Raw genomic sequence first — 21,046 nt, forward strand, 5'->3', positions numbered from 1 at the left:
GAATGTTCATGCTTTTTTATCGATCAGAAAACTCTACTCCAATCCGTCAACGGTTGCAGTTCAACAGGTCTACAGACTGCGTAGGGTAGATCAAATTCAAATTGATCGATCCACATTGCCCGCAGTACACCTCTCCGTCTCGTTGTTAAAGGATTGGTTTCAAGAACCATCTTTACCGGGTTGGCGTCCGTCATCCTTACGGCATGACCAGAAGGCAACATTCGATAATATTGACCATCGAATACTGCTACACAAGTTGTCTCGGCTTGGAATTTCTACTCACTTGGTGTCCTGGTTAGAATCATACTTAACGGATCGTGAGCTTTGGGTAAAGATTAATGGTTGCGTATTACGGCCATTTACAAGCATGCCCGGTGTCCCACAAGGTAGCAATCTGGGACCGTTATTGTTTTATTTTACGCTTCAACGATGCGGCTTTGATTCAGGATAAGGGTTGTTTTAAATTTCTTTATGACTTTAACATTCTCAGGCTCTCCACTACATACTCTTCCTTCAAGCTGAATTCTGACTGACTTTCATCCTAACAAAAAAGTCCCTTTAATAATAAAACTGATCTGAGTAACGTCACAGAACAGATATGCAACTTCGAACAAAACTCTACTGCAAATCCTAGCCCACGCTTTCTCATTCATTTCTTGCTGTTCTATCCTACATTGCTTTTACATTGCATCGTTCAAACAGTTCGCTCCAATAGTTTGAACACGCATAAAAATCTTTTTTTTTTGCTTTAATGACCAGACAAAAAGGTGATCTTAAATCTATCAAAATCGAGTTTAGACAGGACCGCATTCAAGAGATTTTCTAAGCAGAAATTCAGTAAGAATTCACAATCAACATTGATAGAAAAAATTTAACTAAAAATCTTTCAACCATTCAAACATTGCTTAACAAATGGATTCTTGGATCGTACACCGCGCGGCTGTTGAAACGGTTTTATATAACCAGTTTGTAGAATTACTTCAATATTTTGGTTAGAGTTGAAAACCGCGTTTCTCGACTAACGACAATAATTTTTTTTTCTCGTACCGTTTGTTATACCAAATATTGTGAGTAATGCATACCAGACTCGGGCCACAATGAAATTCAATAAAAAAATATGTACAAAAAAACCTTGCACTTATGCGGGTGGTACTGTACGATTATCATAAAAAGGCACTCTCGCTATACCAGTACCAGAGCAAACAAATAATTCTCTCGACGAAAGAGCGGCGAGAGGTCGCACAGTTTTTTTGCTTTTTCGTTTTGTATAAGGACAAGAGAGCGCGAAATAATTCTTCACCACGAGCAGGTATGAATGGTATAAGTGTAATAAAATTTTGAGTGTAAAGTGCGTTCTCTCCACCGCTAGATGTCGATACTTAAAATAAAGAGATTTTGTCTCGTTTTTGGTTCTTTAGTTGAACAGATGTGGTAACGTATAATAGTTCTCTTCAGGGGATTGTAGTTATGGCGCGGTCTTGGCTGGAGGAACGAGGTTTCGATAAGACTCCTTCCTCTTGACATAAGTTTAAGTCCCCCTTAGAATTAACCTGGCCAGAGAGGAACGTTAGGTGTCCAGGGAATTGCATTTGGCTAGGATAAACTCGGTATTGTAGAGCAGTAAGCTTGAAACGAAAGGATAAACTCTCACACACAAGCACGGATATAAATGAAAAAGCGTATCATTCACTTCAATAGTGATACTGCCAATAATATGAAGTGCGGAGTACAGAAAACACCTGGGCAATATCACAATAGATCAAATGTCTTTGGTCTCAGTGATGAGTCCACACAGAGGAAAAAATGAGGGTAGCTTTGGAAAACAGTATAGCTTTAGTTTTCAGCGGGTTAGCAAATACATAGTTTGTATTCGACCATAACAATATTTTGTTCGAGTCATGGTTTATTTTTCCAGCAACATCAGTAATGTCAGTTATGGTTAGTACAAAAGTAAACCTGAACGTCATCTGCGAATAAGTGAATCGAGCAATAATTTAAGACAAGTCGTTAATGAAAAACAAAACAAACGAACAAACGGAACAAAAACAGATTCTTGTGGGACGCCAGATAAAATTGGTTGAAAAATAGGCAAAACATAACTACAGAAAACAGCTTGGTATCTATCCGTGAGGTATAACTTAAGGGGTAATATCTACCAAAAAAAATTTTTTTCGTCATTTTTTTTTGGCCTAAATTATGCTAAAACTATCCAAGAATCAAAATCTGAATCACCCAAGCACAGATCTAAACTCAAAGTTCGCTAAAATCAATTTTTACCGAACAACTTTTATACTCCAAAATCACATTTTTCGTTTAATTTGGCGATGCTCATTTTTCTTTTTACTCCGAGACTTTGTAAACTAGCAGAAGTTACCCATGATCGTTATCGTGTTTCAAATTTGAAGTATAGAGGTCTTTGCATCAAGTTTCGACCGTTATAGCGTCTCTACAAAACGTGTTTACTCACAATTTCCCTTAGTTTAGTCGATCAGCCGTTCTCGTTGTGTACATTCTTTGTTTGAGTTTTTCTATACTTTTTAACTGTGAGTTATATTCAAAAGTACTTAAATATGAGTGACAAGTTTGAGTTTTGCGTGGGATCGGGCGCCAACTGTGTCAAAGTCGCTGAGCATCGCATGTCTGATATCGCGAATAAGGCAAGGGGCAGCCATACATCAGATGACAAAAAGGAAGAAGAGGAAAATAAAACCCAGGATGGACAACTTTATGGCGCAGGGATAGCTGACTGAAGGTAAAAAAATTATTAGGGGCTTTATTATTGCGATTTTTAAGATTTATAGCATTTTAAAACTTTAAAACGCGTTTATTCTCAAAACCATATTTTCAAAATCGGCGAGCAGTAGAACTGAAAAAGTTTACATCCGATTGACTTGAAATTTTAACTGTAGCTTCTTCATTAGATTATCTAATGAAGTACACGCGATTTCAGCGATTGATTAACAACTAAAGTTATAAATGATTGTTTATCGATTGTTATTGTTTTGTCGATTTTTTTTGTCGAAACAGAACATTTTTTTCAAACCGTTTCAAAATGTTAGTTTTGGTTATAGGTTTGGGCACGACTTCTACTGCTTGCCGCGGAACAACTTTAAAAAAAGCGGTTCACCGCAATCGCTGCACCGCCGCCATTTTGTAACAAAAATAGCAATGAAAATATTTTTTCTATTCTGCAAGAGTTGCTCAATCCAATGATATATTATTTATATACCTTACATCTCAAATGTCCTGTAAAAAAATTCATGAAAAAGCCTTGTTTTTTTGAGCATTTAGTAAATATTTCCTCTTAATTAACTTGATTACCGTTGTAGAGAAATCAAATGAAGATGATAATTTTTTTAACGGTTTGTTATGACGAACACGGTCAAACGCTTTAGCAATATCATTAAGAGCAGGATGGCGATTCTTTTTCTATCTAACGCCTGTGCACTGTCATTATGGACTTTGCGTAACGCACTTACAGTACTATGATGTTTCCGAAACCCTGGCTGAAAGAGACTGAGAAAACCCGTTTCTTGAATGTGATCCGAAATTTTTGCTTTGATCAATTTTTGAAATGCTTTAGAAAGCGCGCTAAGAAGACTACACACTTAACTGCGTAATGTTCTCTCGGTAAAGTAAAATACCGAACTACCTGAAAACATTTTAGTTTACCGTTGTTCAGTAAGAAAATTACTGAGAAGTCGGAAACCGTAAGTATTTACCGGAATACCGTACATTCTTTTACAGAAGAAATCCGTAAAACCGGAAATTTCCGAGTTCAGTAAACTAAAATACCGAATCTCGGAACCCTGACATCATTTAACCGAGATTTCGTCGAACAAAAAAAAACTCTTACCGAGATTCCGAAAAACTGAACTGTCAAAATAACGAGTGCTTCACTAGCGGTTTCTTTCGTGTTTCGGTGTAGAAAGAAAAGGAGCAGGTTTTGCGGCTGATTATTATTATGGAGAAATCTGCAAAGTTCAGATTAACTAAAATGTTGAGTGAGTATACACTATTTTTTCTCAGATCTCGTTTTTTGCTGCAAAGAATATTTGAAGAAAACTATTAATTCTTTCTCCAATCAATTTTTTAGGTTACCAACTCGCTCGCGGGATGGAAGTTGCAGAGTGATATATGTTACTTTATTTCCTGGAAGCAATACAACACTCCAGTTTTTACCAAAGCTGTATTTAGTTGATCAGTTGACTTAGTAATAAATAAATTAATTTATATATTTAATCGTTTTAATCATATTCTGGGTTATCTGACGAACAAGTATCGCAAAATACGTACCTCTGTAAATTTTACCAAGGTTCTCGTAATACTTTGACAGTTGAACATTACCGAGAATCTCGTTAAAGTTAACAGGTTTTTGATTATTTCTTTTACAGAATCTCGGTGTTTTGATGTATTACCGAGATTATTACCGAGATCTCAGCTGTTGAAATCTCGGTAATTTATTTTACCGTACTCGGTGATACAATCTCAGTGTGTAGGTGGGTCTGGATGTCAGATGCATTATTTTTCTTCTTCAAAGGAATTACTTCGACTTGCTTCCAATCGCTGGGATACTTCGAGGTGCACACGATAGTGTTGAACAAATAAATAATAACTGGCAAGATCCAATAACAACTATGCTTGTAATTTTTACGATGAAACTATTTAACACGGTTAAAGAACAGATCGATTTTCAATATGCAATAGAGTTTGTATCAATTGTATATGTGATTGCTGAATAATAAGAGTTTGAAGGTTATTTTTCGTGGTAAAAACTAATTTCTTTCCACGGGGACAGGGTTAATTGAAGCCTTGACATCAGGGTTGATATTTAAAGCAACAAGACAGTTGGGCTTTGTATCCAAGGCTACTAAGCACTTTTTCGATTCGCAGCTTACTCTATTAGATATGTACAAAACAAATGAAGATTTATGAACTGAAAAATATCATTCACAGCCACTTTGGGAGCTAAAATAACGATATTTTAAACTAAACAGTTCACATAATTTTAACAAAAACAAGCTTCGAATTACCTGTTCGATCTTCAAAAAATATTAATTTAGAAATGTTTACGACGTAAGTTAATCACAATTAGATCTTTTTCAATAATAATAATTTTGCCGTTTACTTTTTAAAGATAATTTCACGCAAATGTTGATCACGGCTACGCTTCAAATAGTCTCTATGGAAGGTCCAATTTTTACATAGACATCACCAATAATACGTGTTATGTTGCCTTGTAAGGCCTCAGTAGTGTTGTTCACGTAGCCCCACAAAAAAGCCCAGCGGCGCAAATCGCTTGATTTTGGTGGCCAACTTACAAACCCAAAACAAGCTACGTTCTCTTATTGTAACCACACGATAACCAAACTTTCAATCAAGTCACGGATCATGGACCAGTATCGTTCGTTATCGACGGTAACGTTTCCTGTAAGGTCGTCTTTGACGGCCCAATTTTTCCGCTAGCTCATAAACCACATCACTCATGCAGGTTAATGGTTTAATGCTCAACAAAGTAAATTAGACTTGAAATTTTATAATAGCATCACTAACTGTATAGTTTCACTAGGTCAATAATGACGGCTGCAAAAAGGTCGTATCAGGCGAGACATATTTTTCACAAAGCTCGAATTTTATTAATAAGTTGGTATATATATAATAGGGTGGGGCAAAGTGATCGATTTTCCAGAACCAAGATTTTTTGGTTACTTCTGGGGCCCCAAACAACCCTGAACTTACCTGAAGTCGATTGGTTTTGTCTCCGCTTAGTGCATTTCATTTCAAATTTGTATGAATTTGTATGAATATGGAAAAACCTACTTTTTTGCATTTACCTTTCTAGAGAGCTCAATAATCCTACAAAAATGCACTACATTATGTTAAAGTATAGTATTTTAGATGCCTAACAACTTTGCAGAAGACACTGAAGAGCTATAATGTCCCTAAGAAGAGCTATAGCTGTTCAAAGTTGAGTATGTCGATTTAAATGCAGAAAATCTTGTTTTCTGCCAACATTACCAATGTACCGGGCGTCAGTAGGATTCCCATCAGAAGTAACCTGTCGTAACGAGTTTATACACTCAGCTGGATCAAGCAAACAAATTTGAGTCAATATTCTAGGCGTAGGTAGAATCTACAACGTGTTTCAGAGGTTACTTCTGATGGAAATCTGACTGACGCCGGTACACTGGCAGTGTTGGCAGAAAAAGGGAATTTGCAACATAAATTTCGACATAATCAACTTTGAACAGCTCAAGTATTTTTTGGGACACCCTACCTCTTTAGTGTCTTCGGCCAAGTTGGGCATCAAAAAACTTACCATTTGAAGTTATGTAACCTATGGTTTGAGCCATTTTGAGCTCTTTAGAAAGGAAATGCAAGAAAGTTGGTTTTTCCACACAAATCTCCATATAAATTTGAAATACAATGCGCCAAGCGGAGACGAAACCAATCGACTTCCGATAAATTTAGGAATGTTTGGGGCCCCATTAAGAACGAAAAAAACTTGGTTCTGGCTCTCTTCTAAAAAGTTTGGTTTTTTCCATATAACGATTCCCCACCCTAATATATAGATACACAAATCGTGATGTCTGTATTCAAAGAAAAAAAAGGAAATATCCATTCATTACCCTACCCAATACTTATAAACTAATGACTCATCACCTGTGGTGTAGTCAAGAGGGGGTTTTAGGGTTCAAACCTCCCCAGAGTATTTGAACTTATTTTTTTTTTTTCAATATTACAGCAGTTCTCAACACTTTTTGTCCGCGTACCCCTTGGCGATATTTTCCAAATCAATTGTACCCCCTGGCTTGGAATGCTCTCGCAGAGTGGGAGAGAGTAATGGTAGAGCAGGCTATGGTAGTCTAGTTCTGGTTTTGTAGGATTATATTTTTTTGCTACAGTCATGTTTTAAGAGAAAGTTTAAACAATAAATGAAGTATTATAAAGAATAATCGCTTTGTCCGCCATTACTGATTTTCCTTTCACGTACCCCATAGAGGCTTTCGCGTACCCCTAGGAGTACGCGTACCCCAGGTTGAGAATCGCTGCAATATGAATGTCGTTTTTGCGGTGTAGCTACCCCGCGGACTACACTTTGTCCTATCACAGTTTTTTTACATTTTCCGGACTATCCCGGACTACCCTTTTTCTGTCCCGGACAGTTCGTGCAAGAAACAGAGTGCAGTTTTGAAGACACCAACACATTCACACGTATGTGTCAAAATCAAAAAAAAGTGTCGAAATCGGTTTGCTTTGATTATCTTTCTTCGCGTGTCAAACATCAGGTTGAATTTTATTTATTTTATTTTGTTATTTTGTCATTTTTCAGTAAATTGGCAAATTTTTCGTACAGTAACACAAATGCGATAAAAGACAATGGCGATAATGACCAAAACAAAAGTGACAGTTACCTCTGGTATTACGCACACCATTGCAACTGCTCGGAAAGTGTTTTTTTTTCAGCTGCAAAGCGTAGTCCGGGACGGGATAGTCCTGCCGTAAAAACGAATTCGACATAAGATTCATCATTACTGTTAATTAGAGTGATAATGGATTGTATGAGAAAAACTTGACCTACTAATTCGATTTAGCAGTAGGTCTCTTCGAAAAAAAGTTCCTATGCGAAATTCCGGCTTTATATGACTTCGGGAGTGGTCAGAGTTTAGGTTATATGATCGATACAAAAATGCACAGGAATTTCCGATATGAAACCTTGTTTTGAAACCAAATGTCCGCATGGAACTTCAAGATCTGGTTTTCTCTCAAAAATTTATTCAGAAATATCGACTTTCTGTCTTGCATTTCTTAAACGTTTGGCATAAACAGTTTATTTTCGACTTCAAAAATTTTCATCGGCCAAAAAAGTGCAGCTTAAACTGCTTTGAGGCACTAGATTGGTTTTATAAAACAAGTTCTTCTAAGACCCCGGAAAGAAAAATTTCTTTTGCAATTTTCTCTCTGTTCTCTTATGTTGTTTTTTATTTCTTGGTTTTGAAAATTTTATCGCTATTCTTTTTTTTGTAGCTTATTCATTTTTTCGTGGTCGCCGTTGCTTTTCCCGTGGTGTCTAGTATCAGCACTTTACTCTGGCGAAGGAATTTCGGAAAAATATACTATTTCAGACTAAGAAACAGAAGATTTCATCAAATGTTTATATGTGGGAACAGAATTTTGTGACTATACCTATGGGAAAGTTGTTCACTTCTATTTTCCCTTTTCAATATTCTCTCGCACTTATTTCTCTACTGCAACGCAACGTATTGATTGATGAGCGATGTGAGTGCGCCAAACCACCGTTTTTGTAATGCCGTTTTGTAACATAATAGTAAATGATTTAGGCTACTCCCTGTCTCGCCTCTATCTGCAGTACTCCCAAAATCCACATTCGAGCATAAAGCCGAAAAAATGAGAAGGATTGCGCGAGGCATTTCAAGTCGTAAAAGAACAAAAGAACAAAATTACACGTGAAAGACATATACCGGCATGATAGTTACAGTCCTCAGAGAAATCCGATACTGAACCAGTCCTATTAGATGATAGTCATAATAAACATATTACAAATGTATCAAGTCCCCAATAAACTGTTGCGAGTGCTACTCAAGTCACAGGCATAAGATGTTTGTTTTGAATTATTATTGAAAATACACATAGATTTCTTTGTCATATTTTTTTCACAAATCGATCTTCTGAAAGCCATGCTAGTAGTCGAAATAGTTGGCTGCTCTCAAACATATACGGATTGAATTAAATTTGTAAATGCACCCTTTAATTGCACGCTACAACCCGCTTTCAGTGGTGCAGGTCACTTATAACAGTATAATGCCCCAGTCTTTGTCGTTTTTTATTATTCGTCATAGCCCGACACTCGCTGAGTTTATTTCCAAAGTCATCTACCAATAAAACGTTCCCTTAACCTTGTTCCTTATTCTCGGGGTTTTCTGGGGAACGTTTCAATCGACAGTGTCAGACATTGAAACTATTGAAACGCAGACCAATTTTCGACTATATTTATATACATTTTCTGCTAAATGCTTAATATACTTTTTTCTCTCACTGCAACGCGGTCCTTGAAGTTACGTTCTTTGCATGGGGTGTTGTCAGTAGTGAATGCAGCTATGTGCTTTCGGTCGGCAGTATTTCAAACACACCAGCCAAAAAACTGGAACAACTTTTACTAACACGCTACCTAGGCTATTAATTCTACATCCGATCGCATGCGTCAACTGGTAATCGTTTACTTGGCAGCGTGGTCTGGGTTTGAATTACTATGCCACAGACATATTGAGAGCTCAAACGCGAGAAATGCTTGCACTTTGCGATGGCTAACATGTCCTAAAAATTATCAGGTCCATCTTTAACTTCGATCCATGGGATCAACAGTTCCGCTTTGTTGGAAAAAGTCACCCACTCATCCATATACTAGTTATTACACTTGGCTTGTCGTTATTCAGGACTATTGCGCTATGATTACAAGCATCAAACATATCAGTCTACAAACACATGTTGACAGTACGTTATGAGGCTTTACCCTCGCGAGGGCAATGTGCAATACACAGCTTACTGATGCATTAACTTATTGATCATACGCACAGAAAAAATATGACCCGAACCGTCGAGCAAAAACCGACCGGCAAGTAAAATGTAGGCAAAAATCAACCCACTGTAACGACGGGTGAACGAAAAACTGATACAGTGTTTTCTCTCTATTCTAATAAGCAACGGTCACCTGAACTTGTTTAATCAGTTCACTTTTGAACGTGATCCGAGCCAGGCGTGTGCGTTGATTCTTAAGTAATTAGGTATCGTTTTTCACATACTTGAGAGATTGTGTTTCCAAAAAGATGAAGGTCGGTTTGGTGCTATTGTACGCGCTTGTAATACTGTCAGTTACGGTAACTCTAGGATCGAGCTCCAGCAAGAGGAGTGAGCTCAATCGGAATAAGAGAACTATCCAGTACATAGTTAATCATTTTGCCCAGTTTTTTGGGTTGAGTGTTCCCACAAAAGCTGCCGAAAAACAGGATTCTGCCGCTAACCCGTTGAAGCATCTATTTATGGGCTCATCTGCTAAGCTTTCCGGTGGAAGCGGCGCGACTAAGTCTACGACACCGAAACCATTCAGTTTACAGTATGAGATACCTAGCAAACCCGAGCGATTAATTCAGAATGAAGCACAAGCCGTAGGTCCTTCGAAACTGCCTCTTCTGGAAACAACTACAACGACTGAAGCGTTCACTGTAGCAGTAGAAGCTGAACTTGCCAGTCCAGCACCTGAGACTGCAGCACCTTCGGAAGAACCAGTTACAGAACCAATTGAACCTAGTCCAACAACCACGATAGAACCTATTCTACCAGAACCCGACCAGACTACACTTAGTAGCCCCACCGAGGATAGTTTGACTGTCACGGATACCGCAGAGAATCGGGGCGACAATGTTACAGATAGCAACGAGGGCTCTCCGCAAATATCGGCCGGTTTCGTAGGACCGCAGGTGATCCAAAGGCCTGTATGGAACCCATTCGCTTCGCAAGCCTTCGGACAACTCCCCTTCACGTCATACTTCGGAAACAATGTGTTCCTGCAATCACCGTTCCTGCCACAGCATCATTTGAACCCGTACGCCTACCAACAGTATCGACCGGCTGCCGCGAATCTGATTGGTCCGATTTCTCCCTCCGTTGCCACGTCACACAGTCGCGTGAAATTGCACGACCAGCCGTACGATCTCGTGACCTATCACGGGGATTCGGTTAGTGCGCCTTCTAGCTATCAGATGCAAGTGTTCGGGAAACGTGTCCTCCGGCAGTACTGACCGTTCCTTTCGCTCTGCTGAGTATGTTTAGTGCCAATTACAAGTATAACAAGTATTATGCAAATACTCAAATCTTTTCTAGTGTTGTAGAAGAAAATTTAGTGAATTTAGTTAAATGAGTGGAACCAGTGAAAAATAGTTTTGAATGTTCTGTACTTTTATTCAAGAAAATCAAAATCATTGAATAAACCGGTTTTTATGTGATGTTAGATTTTTGAGAAAAGTTTTAATAATTAGAAAAGTATGTCAGCAAAAAAGTATCAACATGTTTCTACATGGGGTTCTCATGATTGTGGACTTAACGTGCTAAAACTAAACGATTGTGGACAGAACTGCCAATTGGAATAAAAATTTGCAAATATAAAAAATATTTAAAATAAACACCAAACTGTGAATAACTTAGAACACGAGTTGAATTTATCTTCATTTCGTTTTGTGAAAACTTCAACATAAATTTGAGCAAAAATTTCAGGGTAGAGAAAAGCTAAATTTTCAATATGGTCAAGTTTTTGAATATTTTTTAACATTTTACAAGAATAAACGCTTTTCATCTTCAACAAAAAACGGGTAACCATGTCAATCGACCATTTCTTAACTGGTTGAAACTTTGCACAGATGTTCCTATGGGCTAAAGATGTTATTGGCACTAGTTTTTGGATCAAGACTTATTTGTGAGAATGGTTTATTGCAAAAATGGTTTGGCTACAAAAGGTTAGCTAAATATTTATGGTTACCTGATCATGGAGAAATGAGAAAAAAGTTAAAACTTTCCAAAAAAAAAAAGAAAAATAATATAAAACCAAAACGATTTGTTTGATTAGTATAATGTTTTCGGCAAAGTTGCAGAGTAACTTTGTCCTTCCAGAAAAAATACAACGTAAGACAAAGAAATAGAAAGAAAAACACACATATAAATTATAAATTAAGTATCTCAAAAAAACCTTTTTAAAAATCTGAATATTGTTCTACAAGAAAAAAATTCAAAAAAAAAAACTAATCATCAATAGTTGATAGATCTTGGAGAAATTAAAAAAAAAGTAAAATTTTCCGAAAAACTTTTTGATTTTTTTACAATACATACATTTTTTTTCTTTTTTTTGAGGACAAATTTATTTTCTATGACTTTACCGAAAATACTATACAGATTAAACAAACCATTTCGATGCTAAAAAATTTTCACTCAAATTTAACAGGAATGTCACAAAATAAATTTACTCATTACACCTCTTTTGAAAGTGAAAAAACAATCTTTTTAGTTTGCGATTCAACAGGTACTCTTTAAAAAAATGTACCTGTCGAAAGCAGAAAATTACCAACAACTCGGTAATTTAAAACTAAGCCTGTGGTAGAATGCAACCGTACTGCAAGACAGTTCGAGTCGTAGTGATGATTGTAGTGATAATTTCAAAGTATACAGAGTGCCACCGTGAAAGTGATACACACATACAATTCAATTAAAATCTTTCGCCTTTGCATTTATTTGTAAGATTTTTTTTTCGATTAATTCCTTAGCACAAGGCAGCAAATGGTCTTTAATGACGTGTTCTAGATAGTACTCTTTATCAATTTTCACACCCCTGTTGATGAACAGCAGAGGTAACTTTCCTCTGTTGGTTCAAATCAAAAGTTCTGTTCAAATTGGCGTCAAAAAAAGAAGCACTGCGCAAGTGCATTGTACAGTTCTACTAAACTGTCAATCGGTCTTTTTACCAAATGTTCTTTTTTTTTCATAATGAATGTATTTTCATGAGAAATCAATCTGATTTTCTTCGAGTACGTCATTTTCGACAGCGGTATAAAATAATTCCAGTAGCTCATGCTTATCTATAACAAAAGGTGCTTGACTAAAACTTTTTAAGCTTTTTTCAGGATTTTCAGCGTAGTAATATTGCTTTTGAATTTTCGTCTGTTGAGCTCATGATTTATTATAGTTTTTGTTTAACTCCACTTCTAACGAACAATACTGATCGATTTTTTTTTAAAGTGTCCAACTCTTAAAAATTCAGTTTAGGATTTTTTCGTTTATTCTTAAACAGTTTTTTCAAGTTTCTGGTCTTTATAGCTTAGGTCCTGATGGTAGCGTTCTATAAACCACAACTTTTGTTTTCTTGTAATTTTTTTAATTTCAGACAGTTGAAATAATGTGTACTTTAATTTTAACTTTCATTCTCTTCACTTCAGCAATTTATCTATTAAAAAAATAATCAAAGCCCGCGGAAAAACCACAGCCATGGGAGGAAAAACCATAGTATTGATTCACATGGGGTCTTCAAACGAATTTCAAAAAAAAATCTACCAAACTTGAAACTTTTTAGTGAAAATGACGCAGAAACAAAATCTAAGTAGGTTCAGGCTATATCCAATTGATAGTAGCTTGTGGCAACAGGCATAAACCTGTGCGGCGCTACAGGGTGAACAAGTGGTAGAAATTTTTCATTAGTTCCCTCCGAGATGCATCTCCTGACAGAGCAAAATGAGCAGAAAAATGGGCTATTCGGGCGTTATTCGCATATCTGATTTTGCTTTTTTTTAGTGGGAATCAATTTAAAATCGTCACAAGTTTTTAAAAAAAAAATATTGATTTTTTTCTATGGACTTCCTCACTGCGACCAGAATTGTTGATCTATTGTGAGACATGCCCGTGTGTTTGTTATATTCCGCACTTCTATTATTAGCAATACCGCTATTGAGCATGCTTGTTTTATCCGTGCTTGTGTGTAGTGTGATTTTACCCTTCCTTTTTGCACGCTATCGGCTCTACTACACCGAGCCTCCTTCCTTTTGCCAAATATCGCCATTATAATTCCCTGGAGTCGTTGTGCGTCCTTCTGGCGAGTTTTATTGATAAGAGTCACTTTTTTTGAAGTAGAATACTTCTCTCAGGAAGTTCGGCTACATAGGGATGTGAAATGAAAATCTAATACCGAAAAAAGTGAAAAATATGTCCAATTTCAAATGCTAATAAATCGGTTAGTATTCGATGAATTTCCTTCGTTCTTGCAGCAATAGATTGGAAAATCTTCTAAGATTCTTCCCAAAATAAGATAATTGTAATTTTATTGTTCACACTATTGTACTATTGAAAATAGTCAAGCCTTGTCAAAACGAAAAATTCGACCTCTGATTGGTCGTCATAACATGCTATTTGGCCTATATAAGAGCCTGTTTCAGCCGGAGCCGCTCATAATAGTTCTAGACAGCGACAACAGCAGTCGTCCTTCCTTAGCAGCAGCACAGGCCCCGTGGTTGGTCACCACGTCTCAGGAGCAGCGCGGTTCTTCTCAGTGTGTGTCCCCAGACAGCCATTATTCTCCCCGTGTTGGGGCAGCATGAAGATTGCCATCAGGAAATCCAATTTTGGAAATCAAAATGCCTGTTTCAAGGCAAATAAACAAGTCATTGAAAGTTAATAATTTTTGTCAATGCAAGCAAGCATTCTGTTTTGCATCCTAGCAATTTAAATCTGTTGCACCCGTCGAATTTACTGAATGTGAAATAGCTTCCACAGTGCATGTTGTCCGTGTATCTTAATTCCTCCAATGTTATGGCAGCTCAAAAGTTGGAATCAGCAACCGATTTTGAACCGCAAAATGCTTTCTTTAAGGCAAATAAAAAATAATTGAAGGTTAATAATTTTCTGGCATCAACACAAGCAGACATTCTGTGCGGGATGCAATCAAATTCTGTTGTAGTTGTCTAATTTTTACTTTATTTAGTAAACCCCCCACTTAGGGGCAGCGCAAAGGCTGCGATCAGCATAACCGACATTGAATAATAAACTGCCCTGTTAGAACGCATTCACAAAAGCAGTTAGTTAGACTATGCAGAGCTAATATGAAGTCGAATGAACCAATCAGCAGTAACAGAATTTCGTCGTCTCCCAGTTTCCAAGTTGCAACATGATGCAACACGCAACAGCGAGCAAACGAAATCGCTTGATGTTACAAACCGCAATAAGATACGGGTTAAAACCGTTGCGTGTGTGAGAGCACCATCGGTGTTTATTCGCGAATGCGAATTGTGGAATAATTCGTCTAAAGAATATTAGAGAATTAGACAACTGAACTGAAAGGCGTGGCCTATTACGTAGCACCCTTCGGCTATAAAAGAGTGTTTCTGGGAAAACTAGCTACATTCATTAGTCGGAAGGTGAACTGGATGGACCGTCCACAACGTTGACAGCAGTAACAGCAGATATCGGCACTCAGCAGTAACATACCATAGCAGCGGGTTGCGCCTGTGGTTGCCTTCAAATTAAACAAATCACTTGCCTTGTGGTTGGTCATCACGTCTCAGGAGCAGCGCGGTTCTTCTCAGCGTGTGTCGCCAGACTGCCATTATTCCCCCCGTGTTGGGGCAGCATGAAGATTCCCATCAGGAAATCCAATTTTGAACATCAAAATGCCTGTTTCAAGGCAAATAAACAAGTCATTGAAAGTTAATATTTTTTGTCAACGCAAGCAATTCCCCCAATGTTATGGCAGCTCAAAAGTTGTAATCAGCAACCGATTTTAAACCGCAAAATGCTTTTGGAGTAGAATACTTCTCTCAGGAAGTTCGGCTACATAGGAATGTGAAATGAAAATCTAAAGCTGAAAAAAGTGAGAATTATGTCCAATTTCAAATGCTAATAAATCGGTTAGTTTTCGATGGATTTCCTTCGTTTTTGCAGCAATCGATTAGAAAATCTTCTAAGATTCCTACCAGATGCATGAAATTGCAATTTTATTCGAGCTATTGTACTATTGAAAATCCTTAAGCCTTGTCAAAACACAAAATTCGACCACTGATTGGTCGTTATACGATTGCTTTCCCAAGCACGGTCGGCAGAGTTATGGACCTAGTAAATTGGGAATGAATCATTTGGCCTATATAAGAACTTCATCAGATAATAAACAGACATTTCATCGGTTATTAAATTGAACAAAAGAAATTTGAAGAACGAAAATGAATATTTGAAGAGTTTATATTTTCTCGTTTTGCGCTATAATCCAAAGTTAATTATCTTCATCTACATGCATACTCTGACTATTATTACGTGTTACGTGCGTCGCTTAGTGTTTGGCTACGGTTATGCAGAACGCAAATAACGGCGCGATGCGATTCGGCAAGACGAAATGGGTTGAAATGTAGAGCTCTACTTCGCCTTAAAAAGAGCTGTATATTTCACCACGGTAAGGCGAATCGCATCGCGCCGTCATTCGCGTTCTGCATAACCGTAGCCTTTGTTCCGTTCCCGTTTAACGATGTCGTATTAAATGTGCATATTACAGTTCGGCAGCACTTCAACTTCTCATTTGCACAAAATTTAAAAATATGCAATGAAATTCATTCAAAATATCAACAAAAAGAAATTACAATACTGCCAATGAACGGTCAACGTTTATTTACTAGAAAAAATGACTGACACGCAAGCAGCCGAGTTATCTTTCTTGTAAAAGTATTCTACTTCAACCTTGCGGTCGTGGCTTTGCATACAACCTTCCTGTGATTTTTTGTTCAGAGGATGTCACGCAAAAGTATTATGAAAATTAGCGTAAACGAAGGGTAAGTGGTGGGAAGTTTGACATCGAATGGCCTGATTCTACTAAGATTCGGACCAACGACCATCCGCTTGACAAAGCGGACTCTGTAACCTTGCGGCTACGCAGCTCATCTTAAGGTGAAACAGGATTGCCTTTTCCTGTAAAATTTTGAGGTTAGAGTTCTTTTACTTCTGTATTTTGATCGTAAAAAATTCGGCTTCCACTACATAAACAGCACTCAAATTGCTACTTCAGGCATGCAACAGTTGTGAAAACAATTGATCAAAGTTTCATGTACGTAGTCCTCATAAATCAAGAAAAAATTAGATTGCAAAATTCGAGTTGATCGCGACCACGTCCCGTTTCACCTTGATGAAATAGTAGACTTTGTTCTTGCAATCTGAAAAATTAAACGTTTGTGTTGTCCCATGTCGAAAATATTCGCATAACAGTCACGTTGATTTTATTGATCGTGGAAGGGTAACTGATTTCTGGAAGTGTTTACTTTTGAACCGTACTATGCAATGGAAGAAGTGCATTCCAAACGCTCAGACCAGAAATAAAAGAAACATTATAGCTATTCAACCATTCCTATGCATGTTGGTGCCCCTAGCAATAAACGGCAAAATAAAAACAGTGCAATGGAGATATTGAGCTTTAGTGGCATTTGCAAAAGTGGAAAATCTCTCCCAATGCTTCTAAAACTCAAATGATAATTTTTCCGCATAAGCCTAGGGCTTCTTTCCTCAAGCCAAACAATAATCACGTTGTCAAGATGAATGGGGTTATTTTAAGTTGGTCCGACAAGGTTAAGTACTTGGGACTAATTTATGATAAAAAACTTATTTTCAAAGAGCACATTGAGAGTATACAAGCCAAGTGTACAAATATACGAGATGTTTATATCCTCTCATTAACAGGAATTCTAAACTTTGTTTAAAGAACAAACTTTTGATTTACAAACAAATTTTTAGACCAGCAATGCTTTATGCTGTACCGATCTGGTCAAGTTGCTGTTCAACAAGGAAGAAAACGCTCCAAAGGACTCAGAATAAAATTCTGAAAATGATTTTGAAGCGTCCTCCTTGGTTTGGTACACTCGAATTACATAGACTTACTGGTGTTGAACCATTAGAAGCTATGTCAAATAAAATTATTAACAATTTTCGACAAAAATCGTTGCAATCCTCAATTGCTACGATAAGCTCTCTTCATAGCCAATAAGTTAGCAATTAAGTTAGTTGTAAGTTTACTTCCCCTTTTCTGACAAGTAGGTTTAAATCCCTACGAATGATAAGTCCTAATTGCGAAAGCAAACAAATCCTAACAATTAAAATTACAAATTTCTAACAGTGTTGAGAAGTCACCATTTGTGATTGGACACACATACTCATAATTTACTAATATTTATCATAAATACTTAAGCTACTAACAAATCCCCCCTAAAAAAAAAAGCTTTAGTGGCATTCTTGTACAAATGTTCTTTTTCAGCGCATGTAAAAATGTCAACATCACAGCTGTCCGATGTTTTTTATATAAATTTTCTTCATAAATCCTGCTTTGTAGTAAAAATTTCAGTTTTTGCCTGCAACATTTTTTTGTATGAGTTTCAAAGTTTTTTTTAAATTATTGGAAAAATTCACTTTTTTACGATGTTGCCATCATCATATCTTAGAATACCGTATTCAATACAACTTTATTGACCGTTTGTCTGTCATGTCTTCCACCTACTGAAAAAACATCTAACTTCATTAAAAAAAACGGTACAAGTTCAGTAATTTCGTTATCTGGAAGATTGAATGACTTTGTTCACTCTTATTACTAGAAATGCAAGGTGCTCAGTAAAAATATATAGTTTATTATCATATATTTTTTAAATGCCATACCAAAATCATCATCTCGATGTTGATTTTCGAAAGAATACATGACCCGTTTTTAAGCATAGCTTAGCCAAGGTACATTGAAAACCAATATTTGTGAAATATTGCGGCACAATAACTTCCACTTCATGAACGCTTGAAGTAGTTGTCCAGGAATTCGTACACATAATCGTACACGACAAGCATGATGGCACCTCCGGGGCCTAAACGCATCACTTTTGGTGTCAAACCCTTATACAGGGCAGCGAATCCTTCTTCCCGGTATACGATGGCAATTGAGCCAAATGTAGACTTGTACTTAACCTGTCCGGGCACTGGTTGAGGACCCTGGTAGCATGATAACATTACAGCATTATACAATATTCTGTAATATATGTAGTTAAATATATCAACCTGTATTCTTGACTTGGCGACGTCGAACGGAATATTGATACACGACCCTAGAGTACCGGAGACGAAACCTATCCCAACCTTACGTAGGAACTCTTGTACTGGATCCTAGAGACAAACATATACAAAGTTACTTCATCTTCGTTTTTGCTATAAGCAACCAGCGCGTAGTGTGTTACGTATAAACTATTAGAAATAATGTAGATGATAATAATGGGTGTGCCAATCAATGAACCGTTTAGTTAGTGGTTAGGTTATGAAAGCAAATATATATGTTACTATTTACTCGATGAAGCGACTGCTTTACAACAACGCATAACAATTTCGAAAACTGATTAGTATGTTCAACCTAATAATGCTATACCTACTTCACAACGATTCTAGAGGCCAATTGAATTTTAGTTAGGATAGGAACGTGATTACTACTTTAACACTATGTAAATCTTAACTTACCAACTTTAATCCAAACATTAATGCATCTCTTAGTGCAAGCAGAAAAATGATACCAACCATTCCCATGAAAATAAGCACTTATAACGAACTCGTGTCATGCCCGGGGGCCGACACGCGCGCGCTTGCTATTCACCTTGTATTCCGGCAGAAATCCTTTCACACTGTGATAAAAGCCAAAGTAGATCATGTTGAAGACACCGTTCCGACCGATCGTAGCAGTAAGCCCGCGGTTAAGCCCATTTAGTCCAAAACCTGACTCGTGGATGATCTGACGCGTAACGGCCCAGGTGCTCGGGATTTGGCCAACCCTAAACAAAATTAAAAATTCATCAAGTGGTAAAAGTAACAGTTTCACATATATTATATAACTGTCATATCAGAATAAATATTTTATGCGAAAAAAAACGCTGAATAAAATATACTCTATAATGATAGTTTCAATAAAGTTTGTTTCAGATTAATCAAGGAAAAAATTTAAGCGAGGTTCTACTACTCACTTGTTTTTGTTGGCTTGTAGTGTTACTTTCACCATTTCAAAAGGATTTACAAGAATTGCCTCAGTCACACCAGCACCAAGACCTGCCAGAGAAAATGTCTACGTAGTAATAGAATGTTATAGTAAAAATTCACGTTTAACTATTTTTTGAAAACTTATACCAGTGGAGTCGGCTTATCTGCACCAAACAAAAAGAACCGTTTATATTGTTCGAATGTGAGAAATTTCACCGCTCGCTTTGGAGTTTCCACCAGTACGGGTGGTAGGATTCCTTTATACAATGAGAAGAATCCTTCATTTCTGGCCATCTTTCGAATGCAGTCAAATACCCCATTATAATAAGCCTGAAACAAAACTAGTTTAATTACTGTTCTTAAAACTTTCACTACAAACAAACCAAACGAAATTCACCTGAGATTTTGTTACTTCAGCACCAGGAGTTGCTTGCAGCTGAAGTCTAGTTTTGACCAAATCCAGCGGGTGCATTATGCAGACTTCTACAAAGCCAGCAGAACCTCCAGCACCCACTTGCATGGCAGCCTGCCTAAAAAACTCCTTCAGGTCACCACCCATTACGGAATTATATCGCTACTCGCAATCTGCAAATTTGTGAAATGTGCTCGAAAGAATGATTTCGTATGTTTTTTTTTGTATGAAAATTAGAGTTAATTAACGGACACAAAGAAGGTCAAGCATGCGCAGTAAGATTTTTTTGCTCTGATGTAGAAAAAAATCATCACTGCATGTCTTTCTTCATGTTTGCTATTTAAATTAAAAACCTTATCATCTAGATGATAAAACAAAGGTTTGATAGGCATTTACACCTGTTATGAATATTTATTACCTCAATATTTTCAAATAAACAGTAGTATAATATCTTCATATTTGTTACTCTAATTATGTGACTCTGTACTTACTGATTTATATTTCAAAAAATCTCAAAAAATATAAACAGATATAGATCAAAAAATATAAACAATTCACCTGAAAAATGCTTGCATTGGATTCACATTTGTTAACTTATGAATGACTGGCAGTTGAGCAGTTGCGAACTGGGATTGTTTACTTTTCACAGCTGCTTTTCGTTTCGTTAGGATATGAATGGCCTGACATAACGGTACTTGGTGTTTGTGCTGCTACAAAACGTTTGCAAGTGTTGGTGCCATGTTTTTGAGTGTTTCCTATCGATGTCAAAGTCAGCTGATAAAGAACGCAAAGTTTCAAGCGCGTTAGGGAGTGCTTGCCTTACACGTAACGAGTAAAAAGCCTTGGTGCTACATTCCGTATCGGAACTCGGCCTTCTGTTTATTATACACAGACTTCGCAGCCAACTGTTGAGTGTATAGGGCAATTGCGGGGCTAGCGCTACGATCCTACTGACACTAACAGTCTCTCCCGAGCCGAGACTCGAACATACGACGACTGGCTTGTTAAGCCAGCATCGTACCTCGAGACCAGCTGGGACGTAACGTAACAAATATTTGA

General features: G+C 37.1%; 1 protein-coding gene across 3 annotated transcripts; it reads right to left on the bottom strand.

Moving 5' to 3' along the window:
* Window positions 1–18,180: 18,180 nt before the first annotated feature.
* LOC129727770 (mitochondrial 2-oxodicarboxylate carrier) lies at window positions 18,181–20,703 on the bottom strand. Of its 3 annotated transcripts, none has more exons than XM_055685913.1 (7): window positions 20,546–20,703; window positions 19,973–20,160; window positions 19,723–19,905; window positions 19,563–19,660; window positions 19,199–19,373; window positions 18,616–18,720; window positions 18,181–18,549 (listed from the first exon to the last, which is right to left on the bottom strand). In XM_055685913.1, exons 2-7 carry the CDS (start codon window positions 20,132–20,134, stop codon window positions 18,349–18,351), a joined length of 924 nt encoding a protein of 307 aa, XP_055541888.1. In that variant the 5' UTR covers window positions 20,135–20,160; window positions 20,546–20,703; the 3' UTR covers window positions 18,181–18,348. The 3 variants fall into 3 exon arrangements, with proteins under 3 accessions (XP_055541888.1, XP_055541891.1, XP_055541889.1); XM_055685916.1 differs by having other exon boundaries at window positions 19,973–20,105; window positions 20,546–20,686; XM_055685914.1 differs by lacking the exon at window positions 20,546–20,703 and having other exon boundaries at window positions 19,973–20,491.
* Window positions 20,704–21,046: the final 343 nt, after the last annotated feature.

This window comes from Wyeomyia smithii, chromosome 3 (genome assembly GCF_029784165.1).
Source record: "Wyeomyia smithii strain HCP4-BCI-WySm-NY-G18 chromosome 3, ASM2978416v1, whole genome shotgun sequence".
NCBI lineage: Eukaryota > Metazoa > Arthropoda > Insecta > Diptera > Culicidae > Wyeomyia > Wyeomyia smithii.